The following is a 13,889-nucleotide window of genomic DNA, read 5'->3' on the forward strand; positions in this document are numbered from 1 at the left end:
CCCGCAAGCGAGCCAGCACTCACAAAGTCTTGGAAGGCCCTTCTTTAGGATTCAAGTCAGCCTCCAGGTACAGCCCTACACAAGTTCGGTCCCCAGTTCTGACACCCTTGCGGCGGAGCTAGGGACAATTCATCCGCGGCTGACAGTCAACGCCCAGCTGTGTGATTCGGCCAAGGCTGCCCAATTCCTGTGGTCCTGGGAACCCGGGAAGAGGGTCCTTAGCCCAGGTAGAAGAGAAAGGAAGCCCTGGAGTCTTGGTTCCATTCAAGTAGTTGCCTGACTTTGGGCATGTTTCCTCCTCCAGGATGGAGGCAACCATTTCTAATCTGTTTACATCTCGGGGCGCTTGTGAGTTACCCAAGTGGGTTTCTGCTTGCAAATCCTCTTCCTAGCTCCAGGCACGCTAGGATGTGTTATAAGGGTGACCCGGAGGGGCGGGGGTGGGGGTTCTGGAACCTTCCTCCACTTTCCCAGCTCCCACCCAGTGTAAAGCCACTGTCCTCAACTGGCAAGAGGGGTGTTTGGTCCTAAACCCAGACTTTGCCGCCCGCTAAAGGGAGCGTGGAGGGAATCCGCTCTGGAGAGTGAGTTCTCTGGACTCTGCCCTACTCCCATCAGCTTCTTCTGCAGCCACTACCTGGGTCGGGTGCTGCGGCTTGCGCACGTGCGCGCGCGGCTTCCCACCGCTTGGGACCAGTCCCTGCCTGGATCTGAACGCCGAACGCACCAGCGGCGGCGAAAACGAAACAGAATGACGTACGTTTGCTCATAACTGAACACTGGCTTTCAGAAACGCACGCCCGCACGCCTAGGAGGTGGAAAACTCTTTGATCCTGAGAGCTGTTAAATTTTACGTGGCCCTCCCGTGGTGGCCCCCAAACTCAGAGGGACCAGGAAATAATCTGCGGAAGTCGTAAGGACCCACGCAGTCCGGGCAACACTCCAAGCCAGGGTCGCCACCAGGCGTGCTTCGGGAGTCCGCGCTTGGCCGGTAATCGGTCCAGCGTTTCAGTAGCCTCTCCTATTATCATTTCTCCTATTTGGTGACTAAAGAATTCGAGCCCGCTTTCTGGGGACTGGCTGGAACCAGGGCGAATCGCGCTGGAGGTAATTCTCTAAAATCCAGGGCCGCCCCTTGCTGGAGAGCGCCTGCGGCCGGTGTGCAGAACCGGCAAGCGGGGGCGTGACCTGGGGCCCATTCCCAACCCTCAGGCCTGACCCGCCTGTGACCCCTGCAGGCCGGACCGTGACATCCGAGTGAACCCTGCGGGGCCACCCCGCCAAGTTCAGCGCGCGCCAGGTCACAAGATGAGCGAGGCCTGCGCGCTGGAAATTGCCACAGGGAGAAAAAAACTTGCTTTCTTTCTTTTTTGTTTTTTAATCTATTTGCCCATCGAGACTCGGAGGCGTTCCACAGGAATAGATTAAATGTGAGGGTGAAAAGATTATTAAAGGACATCTTGAAGGGGGTCAATAAATTATCAGCCCAATAAGAACTTTGATCTAGGAACCTCGCCAAGCCTTATAGGGTGGGGGTTGGAGGGTCGATTCGCTGAAAAACAAAATGTTTACAAAACAGCCTTCCTATTGCGAAGGGATGGGTGGTGAGTTTTTTTTTTTTTTTTTTTTGATTGTTGTTTGCTTGTGTGGAGGGGTGAAGACCAAAGGGACCAAGTCAGGTAACTAGGAAGCCAGTCGAACACCCCTCCACCTTCTCGCTTCAGACCCCTCTTGCTTACCCCAACTCTCATTCAGGTCTCAGGGTTTCACACCTGCAGTTCACTCTGTCCAGGCGCTCTTCTCCAACCTCCACCCCCCAAACCGCAGATTGGTTCCTTCCAAAATCTAATGTCTCCTCCTCAAAGAGGTTTTCCCACCCATCCTGCCGAACTTTGCCCCAGGCACTCTGTTAAGGGCCCGTTTTATTATTTTTTTTACAGAGTTTATCAACCACTGGACGATTCTTGCTCTTTTTGTTTGCTTGTTTATTCATTGTCTGACTCCCCCTATGAGCATATTAAAAGTCCAGGAGGGCAAGAACTACATCTGGGTCTTCCTCGAGAACTTGGGACTACTAAAACAGGAGCACACATGTTCGCTGAAATTACTAACATGATGTAGCCATGGGAAATTAGAGGAAATCTGGAGACATCCCTACTAGCTTACAGTTACTCCAGACCCCAGAGAGGTAAACCAAGTCTCTTGGAGCCGGCTGACTGTCCAGCTTCTGAAAGGCCCCTTCCATATTTCTCTTTTCTCTACAAATCAGAATCGACCTTGAAGCAGGGTCCTTTGCTTCTGCACCCAGACCAGTGCCTCACAGACCTGAATGTCCTCAGTGTTTTCAAGAGCACTCTGAGAGGAGGCCTGCATTCTGCCACCTTTGCTGCCTCTGGCGCCTGCTGAGCTCGGCCTGGCCCCCAACCTATGACCAGGCATGGGTGATGAATTACCCCGAATGAGGGCTATGTCACGGCAGCCTCACTCAGAAGGGCCCCTGAGGTCCTGAGCTGCCAACTCTGTGCCTGCTGTGTCCCCCATTGCCTTCAGACCCCAGGAGCCACCTTAAGCATAAGCTCAGGAGGGCACTGGTCTCCTGGTTCACAATGGGGTCAGCTCAGGCCTGGGTGTCAACTTCTCTGGCTTACCAGTCCTGTCCAGCTGCCCAGGCCTGTGGGAAAATGGGTGGCAGGTTGAACGGGGCTGTGGGAGTGATGGAGGAGGCTTTTGGCTTTGACTGTGTGTGGCGGGGGGGGGGGGGGGGGGGCACCTTTGGATCGGGAAGGCCATAGGGATGACTGTGAAAAGGCAAGAGGGCTAAGGCCGTCAAGGTGGCAGCGGTTCAGAGTGTGGGGCAGAGGGGATAAGTGATGAAGGAGGGGGGTGGAAGAGGTTACTGGCCTTAGGAGTCATGTAGCCTACTACTGGCTCTTCCGGGACGTCACTGGTCTCTTTGGTGGTCAATGTCTCCTCTGCAATAGAGGATACTGAAGCAGTAAACCCAGACGTTTCTGCAGCAAGCTATTGTGGAGATAATGTGAAGCCCAGCGTCCAAGACCATGGTCAGGAGTTAAATTCACGGACTGGGGCTGGGTGTATGCTGGGGTGGGTCTTCCAGGTGGGTCCTTGTGGGCCTTCCTCACCCTCCACCAGGGAGCAGCTGCCGAGCTAAGCCCTAGCCTCCTTGCTCAGCTGCTGGAGGGAATGTTATTTCTTAGCCTTCCTGTTTTGGGTACAAATATTCCAAACCTCTCTGATGATCTCATTCTCCATGAAGGAATTATGTCTCAATCAACCTCGCATGAACCAGACATTTCTGTGTGCATATTCTCCCCTGTATAAATGGGAAGATTAAATGCGTTCTTGCAGTAGGAATTTTTCTTTTAAGAAGTCTCCAGCAGAATCTGGTGATGTTTGAACTGGTTAGAGCCCTGGAAGCGCCCACAGTTCTGAGTTTACGCCAAAATGGGCAGAATGGCCAAGGCACTAGAATGTGTGTCTTATGGCCCAAAGTAAGGCCAGGGACACGCCCTGGTGTTCGGCTTCCTAGCAAAGGTTGCAGGTCCCACCTCATGCGCAGGGTCTCTGGGACCATCCGATAGGTGCAATACCCTACCCGCTCCAACACACCAGGGCGCTCGATCCCTACGCCCGATGGGACTGCGACGAGATGAAGTCGGGTAGCATCTGATGCAGATCAGTTCTCTCCATTCCTGCTTTGGGATCTTGGGAAGTCTTTAAGGGGCTTGGCCCACGACCTTTCCTTCTTTAAGGTGTGGAGTGCAGGAGTCACCTTCCCACTGGCCGGGGCGCTTCTCTGGCGCGGTGACTGGCTTGTACGTAGCCGCGTTCCCGCAACTTTTGTTGAGTCCGTGACTGGGTGATCGCGCGGCACCGGGCGCCGCAGATGGGTGGCGCTGTGCGTGCGCCGCTGCCACCGGGCAAGCCGAGTCTTGGCACCACAGCAAATCAGAGGTGTAGCCCATCCTCCGCGGCCGAGGGCGCGAGCGAGTGGAAGAAGAGTCGCAGCCCGTCCACCGGGTGAACGATGGGCACCGTCTGCATGGCGGGGAAGGCGGGCGTGGCCAGCTCCCAGCGCGCGGTGCGCACTAGCTCCACAGCTAGCAGCTGCAGCACAGCTTGTGCTAACTCCTGGCCGAGGCAGCTGCGCGCACCGCCTCCGAACGGGATGTAATGGAAGCGGCCAGAGGCGCCCTGCGCATCTTCACGCCCGGCGCCAAAGCGCTCGGGGTCGAAGCCCTCGGGCGGACTATGGTACACCGCGGCAGTCTCGTGCGTGTCCCGAATGCTATACATCACACTCCAGCCTTTGGGAATCTGGTAGCCCTGCGAGGAGGCGAGGGAACCAAGTTTATCACCAAGCACCCCGCAATGGCCTGAACCAACCCTTCACTCCGGATGGATGCGCCAAACAGGTTTGTAAAAGCCGGTAGGAACGCGTAACTAACCGGAAGCCCGGAGAAAGACCTGCGTTCCTATTTCAGCCCCTTTGCTGGTGAGCGTGGAAGAGACATTCGATCTGTCTGAGCCTCAGTTTCTTAATTGATACAATGAGAATAAAAATGCTCACTTTGTTGGGAGAATTCGGAAGAGGGTCTGGTGCATATTAATGTTCAGTAGATGGGGGTCTGTTGTTTATGTTCCCTTTGTCTTTCTTTCTTCTGACATCGGGTCTGGAGACCAGTAGTCTGTACCTACCAGCTGCCTGAGCTGGAACAACGACTCATATGACAGGGACTAGTAATTCAGCTATAAAGCTCTTCTTTGAGTTTAATTGAAAACTTGCTGTCTTTCCTACTCACCGCTGGACAATAATGTTCAGATCTGGTACACACACATGAGAAACTGGGGAGTTCGTAATGTTCCGAGGCGGCTTTCCTGTTCCCTTTACCTACCCCCACCATTCTGGGAGGTGTGGATGTGGGTGTGTGTGTTGCTGGGGATGGAAAACCCAGGGCCTCACTCATGCCAAGCAAGCGCTCTACCCCAGCCCCATGCTCTTTTTTTTTTTTTTAAACAGGCGTGAGCCACCGGCCCATGCTCCTTTTTGATGTCTTCCAGCACCTCCACTGCACTGCTGGGCTCATTTAATGCCCTCAGGATGGAGGTTCACTACTGCTATGAGTCTCCCTAAGGGGACAGCACATGTTGGAATAAGCTGAGGAATGCTCTCTAGTCCTCCTTTTCCCCATCTCTCCACTGGAGGATGTCAAAGCTCTTCCCTGTCCTCTGCCTACCCTCCCCAGGGAACGTTCCTGGTCCTTTGCTTGTTTCCCTGTTTCCTAAGGTCCTTCAGCAGTTTGTGAAGAATGAAATGTGATTTCTGAGATTCAGCCTCCATAACACGTTTCAACACCCATCTTGTCTGGGCTGTTTCCTCTCTGTGGCACTCTCCTCATTCTAACCCATCACTGCTCCACCCGCAACTAAAGTTTTGGTGTCACCCAGCACTAGAGACCACTCTTCACCGTTTGCAATGAAGCTGTGGGTTCAGGTTCCCTTCCTTTCTGCATGGAGCTCCTCCTGGGCAGAATCCCATCTCTTTAATGTCCCTCCTCTCCCAATGCAATGCACATGGATGTTCACTGGCAAAGGTGGTGCCCACTCTTTTTTTTTTTTTTTTGGTGGGGAGGATGCTGGTGATCGAATCCAGAGCCTTGCACGTGCTAGACAAACGTTCTACCACTGAGCTGGGTCCCCAGCCCCCTCTCCCTCCACGTACACACTCTTTGTCTGGATCCACCTAGCCACTGAGCTTAGTGCTCCGGGGACTGCAACGACATCATTTCAGGCAAACGCCCTCAAATTTGTCAGTGTGAAGGAGCCAATCCCCAATGCTGCCACTTCACCGGCCGCACGTAGAGTAGAAGAGCTGGCAAAGACCAAGACAGCTTCCTTCTAGAGAGTAAACTCTGGGCTCAGAGTGAAGAGAGAACTGTCCCAGGTCATTCAGAGATGGAGTCAGGCCTGGACCTTAACCTTGCCAGCTCAGGGCAGCCCGAAGAGACCATTAACAGATTCTACCCTGTATTTAAATTGCTGTGCTTCCTTGGATGCAGCCCCGGACAGGTAACAATGGTTGGTCTTTGATCTTGTCAGGAAGCCAGAGGAGTGGGGTACTGTCCTGGCTCCCCATCCACACTCACTGGCTGTGCAAAGAGTACGTTTTTATTCTAAAACTGGGCTCTAATTTAGAGTTGACCTACCTGGATCAGTGACGAAAGCTGAAATATACAAAATTCCTAACCTTTCGGGCAGGAGCCGGGCTTTCCATTCCTCTACGGGGGGGGGGGTAGAGTCAGCCCATTTTACAGGCTGAAAAGCAGAGGATGCCAAAGAGATGGGAAGGGAAGGGGAGACCTGGCCAAGCTAATCTCCCCACCCTCCTCCCACCCCGGGTCACAGCGGCAGGCCGCTGGAGGCCGGCGGCGGGGCGGGCGCAGCGCACTTACGTCGAGCTCGAAGGTGCGCAGCGCTGTGCGGTAGCCGCCGGACACTGGCGGTAGGAGGCGCAGCACCTCCTTCACTACGCAATCCACGTAGCGCAGACGGCCCAGCACCGCCAGGCTGAGGTCAGGCTCGCAGCCGCAATCCGGCCGGGGCCCCGCGGCCCCTGGAGCGCAACCGCACGCGCGTCCCAGCCCCTGCGCCGCCAGCTCCTGCTGGATCCTGGCGATGGTCGCCGGGTGCTGCAGTAGCAGCAGGATGAGGGACGTGCTGGCGCTGGCCGTGGTGAAGAAGGCGGCGAAGAGGAGCTCCACAGCCGACTCCTGCAAGACAGCCCGGGCGGGCGGCGCTGAGTCTTCGTAGTGGCCCCACTGTGGAGCGCCAAGGACCCAAGCTTACTATTTGCTAGGTAAGGCCAGGGAGCCAGGATGTGCTACCATGGCGGCTCTGTGCGTGGCTCCAGAAATTGGTTAAAACCCAAGTCTGTCACTTAGCAAAGTCACGTAGAAAAAGAGAAAAGTCAGGTTCTAGCCAAACCTTGGGAGAGTTCCCAAAGCCAATGCTGGGAACTTACTCTGTGTGCTTAGTGCTTTGAGCATATTAGCTCATTGGATTCTCACCTTGTGCCTCACTTGTTAGGCCACAATCACTACTTTTGTTTTACAGGGAGGAAACTGAGGCTCCGAGTGGTGCGCAGGTCCCTACGGCTAGCATTCCCAGTAGCCAGGCTCGGGAGTCTAGTGCTCTAGGTCTCCCGAGGATGCTTCCCGCAACGCACGCGGGCGTCCTGACAATGACTGCGGTGGAACAGAGCACCAGCAGGAGCAGCGCCAGCCACGCACCGCAACCGGCATCATCTCCATCTTCTTGCTTACTGGATTGGTCCCAGTGTCACTAAATCTCTTCCTGGACTGCTTTGCCCAGGAAGGACATCCTCCAGGCCTCAGTTCTCGGCCTGCCTCTGCCCTACCTACATCCAGTTTCTTTCTTCCGGGCAACCGGTGGTGGTGTTTACATGCTGATTCTGTGATCCTAGAAAATGTGCACCGTCCCCTTCCTCCTCTACCTCGAGGCATTTCATGTTCCAGCACAGAATCTGGGACGGAAGAGGAGCATGATAGTATTTGTGGAAATCAATACTGACCTGGCTGGAGGTTAACTCCAGGACCTGACTTGGACAAAATGGGAGACTGGGATGGAGACCCCGTAGCCCAAACATCCTCTTCAGCCAGCCTGGCCTTCCTCTGATGCCCAGGCCAGAACTGAAGAGTGCCATCACTCCCTCCCAGTTTTGTCAAGGCAGAGAGACCATCCACTTCTTTCCATCCCCTTCCCTTCACAGCCCAGAACCGTCACAGCCCCCCATCTCCAAGACTCCTAGCCCATTGCTCATTCTCTTCTGAACCCTTTGACGACTTTCCAGCCTGGAGTCAGAATGGAGATCATTAGTCCCATTCACAGAGATGAAACCAAGGCTGAGCTCCAGGGGCTGGCTGGTGGAAAGTGGAGAAACTGAGGTCCAGACAAAGCATGGGAACTGCTTACAGAAGACTGGGGTCTTCCCATTGCTAACTTTGCCCTGATCTGCACTTCTCAATTCCTCTGGGCTCAGGAGCAGCTCTGGCCGTCCCAGGGCTCCTTTCTTCCTTCCACTGCCTGTGCTTTGTGTCCACATGGGAATGGGGAGGAGTCCTAATTCTGCAGGAGAGCTTGCAGCAGCAAAACTGGCAGGCAGAGGTATGAGGTGCCCAGGGAGAGTGTTGATTTCAGGAGAAAAAGGAAGGGCCTTGATAATGTAGTCTGATCCTTCAAATTGGTGAGAAAAAAATAGGAGAGCTTCCCAGGCTCAGACAAAGGCACAGGAGAAGGAGGATGAGAGGGGTGAGGAGCAGAGCTGTTGGGGGCCAGACCTGTAAGGATAGGCTTAGAATTCCAAGCAGCTAGAAGGGTGCTACCAGCCCAAGGTTACCAAGCTAGTGGGTGTGGCTGAGTCATGACTAGAACCTAGGCCTCCTCTTCCTCTTACCCTGATCGGTGTGCCTGAGTCTCAAAATGGTGCCAAATATCATGTGGCCAGGGATGTAGAGGATGTGGCCAGACCTGCTGGGGAAGAAAAGAGGGGAGAAACAGTGGCCTCCACCTACCTTCAGCTCTTGCACTGAGAGCTCATGGCCCAGCTCCCTAGCGCTGTGAATGATCAGGTTGAGGGCATCTCCTGGCTCTGCTGCCTGATCTTCCCGAAGCTTCTCTGAAATGGCCTCCTCCAGGTGCCGATGCAACTGGTCCCTGGCCCGGATGCCCTGATGCACAGGGAGAGAAGGCAAGTAGGCCAGGAAGGCTGGGGGCCAGGCTTGGCCACTAGTAGAAACCTTCTCAGAACAACACAGGCTGGAGCCTGCTGCTAGTCTCAGTTTAGCTCTATGCCTGGCACATAGTAGGGCTCAATAAATGGTCAGGAATTTGCTGTCTGCAAACATCACCAACCACCTCTGGGCAAGGCACACAGTTACTCTCATCCTGAGGGAGGACGGAGGCTCAGAGGGGTCAAGTGCCTGCTTTAGTGCCCACCCTAACACACAGCCCAGTCAAGATGGAGTCAACCCATTGCCCAGGCTCTGGGTGAGGCACAAGGTACCCTCTGTAAGGGGGTAGGTAAGAGGGCTGGGAAGCCCCTCTAGAGTTCAGGGAGCAAGTACTGCAAACACATCCCCCTGGGGAGAAATGGAAACTGAGCACTAGAGTTTTGTAACCAGAAGTACTGGGTTCACATCCCGTCTTTGTCCCTACTCTCTGTAATAACACTTTGCAGGCTTCCAGTATTAAATCAGAAAATGTATATCCAAGGTGAGGGTGATCTACGCACCACATACATATCTATTCTTTTTATTCAGGTGACTGAAAACCAGAATCAGCACAGTAAGAAGCCCCGGGGCACAGGGAGAGGGAAGGCAGATGGGGTCTCTACGCTGCTCTCCAGGCTCCGCCCTTCCCTCCGAAGCCTGAAGAGGCCTCGGTTCTGCGATCCGGAAATCAGAGGGCGCCGGGCGGGGGGGCGGGGGAGCCGGCGCCAACCTCCCTCGGACGAGGGACAGGGCCGGGCTGGGTCAGGACGTGTTCGAGGCCCTCGAGCGAAGTATGGATGGCTGTGGAAAGCTGCTGGAGACCCAGCCGGAGGTGCCGCTCTGGGGAGGGGACGGACAAACTGGCTGGACGCCGCCACTGAGGCCGACACTCAAGAAGGCCGCGCACTGGCTGGTGCGCGTTCTAGAGAGCGCGTGTGGTCCACCCCAGGTGGCACAACAGGTCAGATCGGAAGCAGCCCTGGCACCCATCACTCAACGCCCCCTCCCCACGCTGGCCGCGCCTCAGTCTCGCAGCTGAGGTGGCCCCCGGGGTGTGCCGAGGGCATCCTGTCTCGGTCTGGGAGACTCCCCCGAACCCCATCCTCGAGCCATGGGGCCCCAGGAGTGGGGGCTGGGGCAGCAGTACCTTACGCAGGCCGCTGAATGGCACGTCCAAGGGCAGCGAGAAGAGGTTCTCCACCAGCTGCTCGAAGGTCCGCGCCAGCTCGGCGCAACGCGCCTCATCCAGCCGCAGACCCAGTAGGATGCGCGCGGCCATGCGGAAGGTGAACGCCTTGGCTGCCTGGTATACTGCCACTGGTCCGCGGACCGCGCACCAGGAGCGCACCTCACGCCGCAGCGCCCCCTGCAGGCGCGGCACGTAGCGCTCCAGCGCTGTGCGGCTGAACACTCGCGCCAGGACCTGCAGTGGGCGCGCGTGTCAGCGCTGGCGGAGCCTGGCCTCCTCCGCTCGGTGATCTGGAGCCAGAAGGCCAAGTCCGGTCTCTTTCTCGTCTTCTAAGCGACCCTCACCTAAGCTTGCTGGGTTTGCTCTCTCCATTCCCTCTAATTTTGCTATGGTGTACCCAGACCCTCCCATCCATCCATACTCCAGCGGCCACCTCCTCCGCTAAGTCTTCCCTGAACACTACTAGGTCCGAGTCTCTAGTGCTTCAAGTATTACAGTCACAGAAGATCAGAAATAAAAGAACTTTTAGCTCTGCCCTGGCTTTATAATTCGAAACCGGAGAATGTAAGCAATTGGCCCAAGGCCACCTGCTCACTAGACAGAGATCTCGGCGGAGTGCTCAGTGTGTCCCAACACCTGCCCCAGGCCTAAATCACTGCAGGTGGCCAGGGAGCGCGGGTTTGAAGTTTCCCAGGTTTTCCCCTCACCTTGCGCCGCCGCCGGTGTGGCTCACCAACTGCGCCGAGCAGCGTGTGCGAACCTAGCAGGATATGCGCGCTCTGCGGCCACTGGCTGCGCACCAGGCGATGCTCGCCCAGCAGGATGGTGCGCACGTTCTCTGCACCGCTCACGCGGATTACCGGCCTGCCCAACAGGTGCGTCTTGAACACTGTCCCGTAGCGCTCCCGGCGGGAACTGTGGAAGCGCGAGCCCTGCGAGTGGGGAGGAGCTTGAAGGGCTTAGGCCTCTGGGCCTAGCTGGGGATCCAGCCCTGGCCTCCCAACTGCCTCTTCATAACAACTTCCTGCCCCAGGGTTCCACGCGGGCCTGGCTATGGGAATGTGGATTCTCCTGGACCCATTGGTGAGAAAATTAAGGTCAGAATGGGGACATAAGCGCCCCTGGCTTCCTGACTCTCTGCTTTCAGGACATAGGGTGCCAGGCTCCTCAAATCCTGGCCTAAGTCCCCTTCAGTTGATCCCTACGTTGTTTAGGTTGATCTGAGAAGTCTGTATGTGAGGTCCCTGGGACGGAGGGAAGTAGCTAGGCAAAAGGCGAGGGTAACGGGAAAGGTTATGAATCCCGGGAGCATTGGGAGCCGAGAGAGAGGGGGCCATATGAGGTTGCAGAGAATGACAATGTGCTCACCTGAACCAACCAGTGCAGCGTTTCACCGAAGAAGGGCCAGCCCATGGAGCCCTTGGGCAGAGGCAGGGAGGAGGCCCGGTCCCGGCTCAGAGTCCAGCGGAGGGTCCAGAGGTGCTGGGCCAGGCTGAGCAGCAGGCCAGCGAACAGGAGAGCGGTGCCCGCCGCCCCCAGCACCGACAGGCAGCTTAGACCCCAGGAAAACATGACAAGCCTTCGGGGCTAGGTCACTCCGAGTACAGGGGGCCCAAGAACAGCACACACAGCTCATCTGTTAGGTCCCGGAAAGAGCCCGGAGGTTGGGGGCCAAGCCCGAGATTAAGAACTAAGAACCTCAGACAAGCCCTCTGCTTTAAAAACACGCTCAGTGGAAAGCAGGAGTGACCCTGAGCCCTTAAGGAACATGCCTTCGTTGAGGCCAACACATTCAGGACATTTTCCCGGCTTGGATTCCAGTACAAAATGCCTGTCCCAGTGCCGGCTGCCTTGGGAACGATGACGCCTGGGACCCACGGGCCACTCCTGCCTCCTCGGATCCACGATCCTGGAGCAGAAGCAGCGAGGGAGGGTAAAGAGAGAAGCAACTCACCGGTGTTGTCAACTAAAGCTGCAAGCCCCAGGGCTGCAGACCCCTGCTCCACCTCCTGCCTCCTCCACTTGTTTAACCATTCTTCGCCTACCCTGGACACATTTATAAAGACATAGGCTCCCTCCCTGCGGGCTGATCCCGGTTCACACGACATGACGCGCCTATGCATATTTAAAGTGCCCCACGCAGAGTGATGATTGGAGGCTGTGGTCAGTGGCGCTCACAGATCAGTGAGGGGATAGCGGTAGGGAGTGGCAGCTGAGTCGGGGGCCGCACTCTGCAGATTCGCGCCAGAACTTCCCGACTTGGAGTCAGAGCCTGCAAGCTGCAGACACGGGCTTGCGCTACAATGCTCTTTTTCCCTCCCATCCCCCAGCTGCTGGCTCATTCCTCACCCTGAGATTCTAGATTCCTTCCTTCCCCACTTCAAGGTTAAACGGCTGGAGTTGGGGAGGGGGGGCCGTCTGTTTCTGGGCGTTGGCACCCCAGGACACACAAGGGATAGCTGGGACCCAAGATTCTCCAACACTGCTCCAGGTTCTCTGATCTGCCACTTCAAGGATTCTTCAAGACATGGTAGTTTTACTGCTGCCAAAACGTCACAGAGATGCTCACCCAAAGCTCCAGAGAAGCAGACATCCCCAGGCGACAGGTTCGCGGCTCAAGAACTGAATTCTCCCTTTTTCTTTCCCTCTCTCCCGGCTCTGCTCGGCAATTTCTCATCGGTTTGGGCTTTGTGTCCCGTCCCGGGGTTGTGATACCCTCCACCCCTACATACCCCACCTACTCCCTACAGCGCAACCTGGGCGTTGGGGGAGTGCTAGGTGAGGTGCGTGGATCATCACAGGGGTCTGTCCCCAGGCGGTGGGGGATGTCTCAGCCAAAGCAGGGAGGCAGCCCAAGGTTGGGCTGGGTATGGCAGCGAAGGGACTGCCGCATTCCACAGCCTTCAAAGAGAGCTGGCGGCTCAGGAGTCCTCTCCTACGTCCAGGTTTTATTGTACCTGCAGAATCACCACCTTTTTCAAGAAATTTTTTTTTATGTGAAATGCTTTAAGAGATGGTCAGGTGAACAAATGGCTTTTTGTTTTGGTGCTACTCCCATTCCTTTACTGGAAGCAGTTTAACATGACAAAATAGCAATGTATTGTTGACAACTTGCTCAAACTTTTTAATATTTCATCACAAAATCAAGAGATGTAAACATAGTTCTTTATACTTATTTTACAGAGTCAGATACAGTCTTACAGGCAAAAATCAGAAATGCAAAGGGAATGGGTATTCAGCATAAACGCAACGCAGGGAGTCAGGGTCAGATCTACACTGCCATTTGAAGCACCATGACTTACACAAAGGAAAATGCACATTTGCCTTAGGTTTTCCAGCGGTCAGCTGACTTGGTTTTCCCATAGTGTGACTGAAATGTATTTGAATAGCATAACCCACCAACCTGCCACAGCTCCTCTGTGTAGAAAGAACGAGTCTGCCTAGGAGGCTGCACCTGAAGTGGTTAGCCCCTTCACCGTCGCCTCTTACAACTTGAACAAAACTAAAGCAAGCACATTTCTAGAATGGGGTCAGCTACCAGCAACAGAGATAGAAATATTAACTCTGATGAGCAGAATAACATGGCATCTTTAGAGAAACTAAACCCTTTTCTTCATATCCTGAAAGATTAAATTAAATCACCCAAGTACAACAAATTACTCACATTCTCACTAAGTTTGATGTCAGGGAGGTTTAAAGATTTGTATTATTTCTCCCCCTCAGAATCAGCAGAATCAAGTTTTTTACTCTACTTAAATCACATTGAGGTAAAAATAGAAGCTAAAAGTTCAAAAATGACAATGAAATACTTCCATCAGACATGATTGCATTCCAAAACCATACACTGAAGAAAAAACAGAAGCTCATCAAGTTTAAATAGAAATAAGTAG

General features: G+C 54.9%; 1 protein-coding gene across 1 annotated transcript; it reads right to left on the reverse strand.

Moving 5' to 3' along the window:
* Positions 1 to 2,839: 2,839 nt before the first annotated feature.
* Cyp26c1 (cytochrome P450 family 26 subfamily C member 1) lies at positions 2,840 to 13,763 on the reverse strand. The gene is made up of 6 exons (XM_020170187.2): positions 11,368 to 13,763; positions 10,707 to 10,931; positions 9,958 to 10,233; positions 8,613 to 8,768; positions 6,474 to 6,791; positions 2,840 to 4,347 (listed from the first exon to the last, which is right to left on the reverse strand). Exons 1-6 carry the CDS (start codon positions 11,569 to 11,571, stop codon positions 3,970 to 3,972), a joined length of 1,557 nt encoding a protein of 518 aa, XP_020025776.2. The 5' UTR covers positions 11,572 to 13,763; the 3' UTR covers positions 2,840 to 3,969.
* Between the last annotated feature and the right edge of the window lie 126 nt (positions 13,764 to 13,889).

The sequence above is a fragment of the Castor canadensis genome, chromosome 7 (assembly GCF_047511655.1).
Source record: "Castor canadensis chromosome 7, mCasCan1.hap1v2, whole genome shotgun sequence".
Taxonomy (NCBI): domain Eukaryota; kingdom Metazoa; phylum Chordata; class Mammalia; order Rodentia; family Castoridae; genus Castor; species Castor canadensis.

Excerpts from the sequence above, each read along its gene's own strand:
- Cyp26c1 (XM_020170187.2), bottom strand. The coding sequence starts at position 11,571 with ATGTTTTCCTGGGGTCTAAGCTGCCTGTCGGTGCTGGGGGCGGCGGGC. Across the intron at positions 10,234-10,706 it reads CACACCGGCGGCGGCGCAAG|GTCCTGGCGCGAGTGTTCAG; the intron begins GTGAGGGGAAAA and ends CGCCCACTGCAG. Across the intron at positions 6,792-8,612 it reads TCTCAGTGCAAGAGCTGAAG|GAGTCGGCTGTGGAGCTCCT; the intron begins GTAGGTGGAGGC and ends GCTGTCTTGCAG.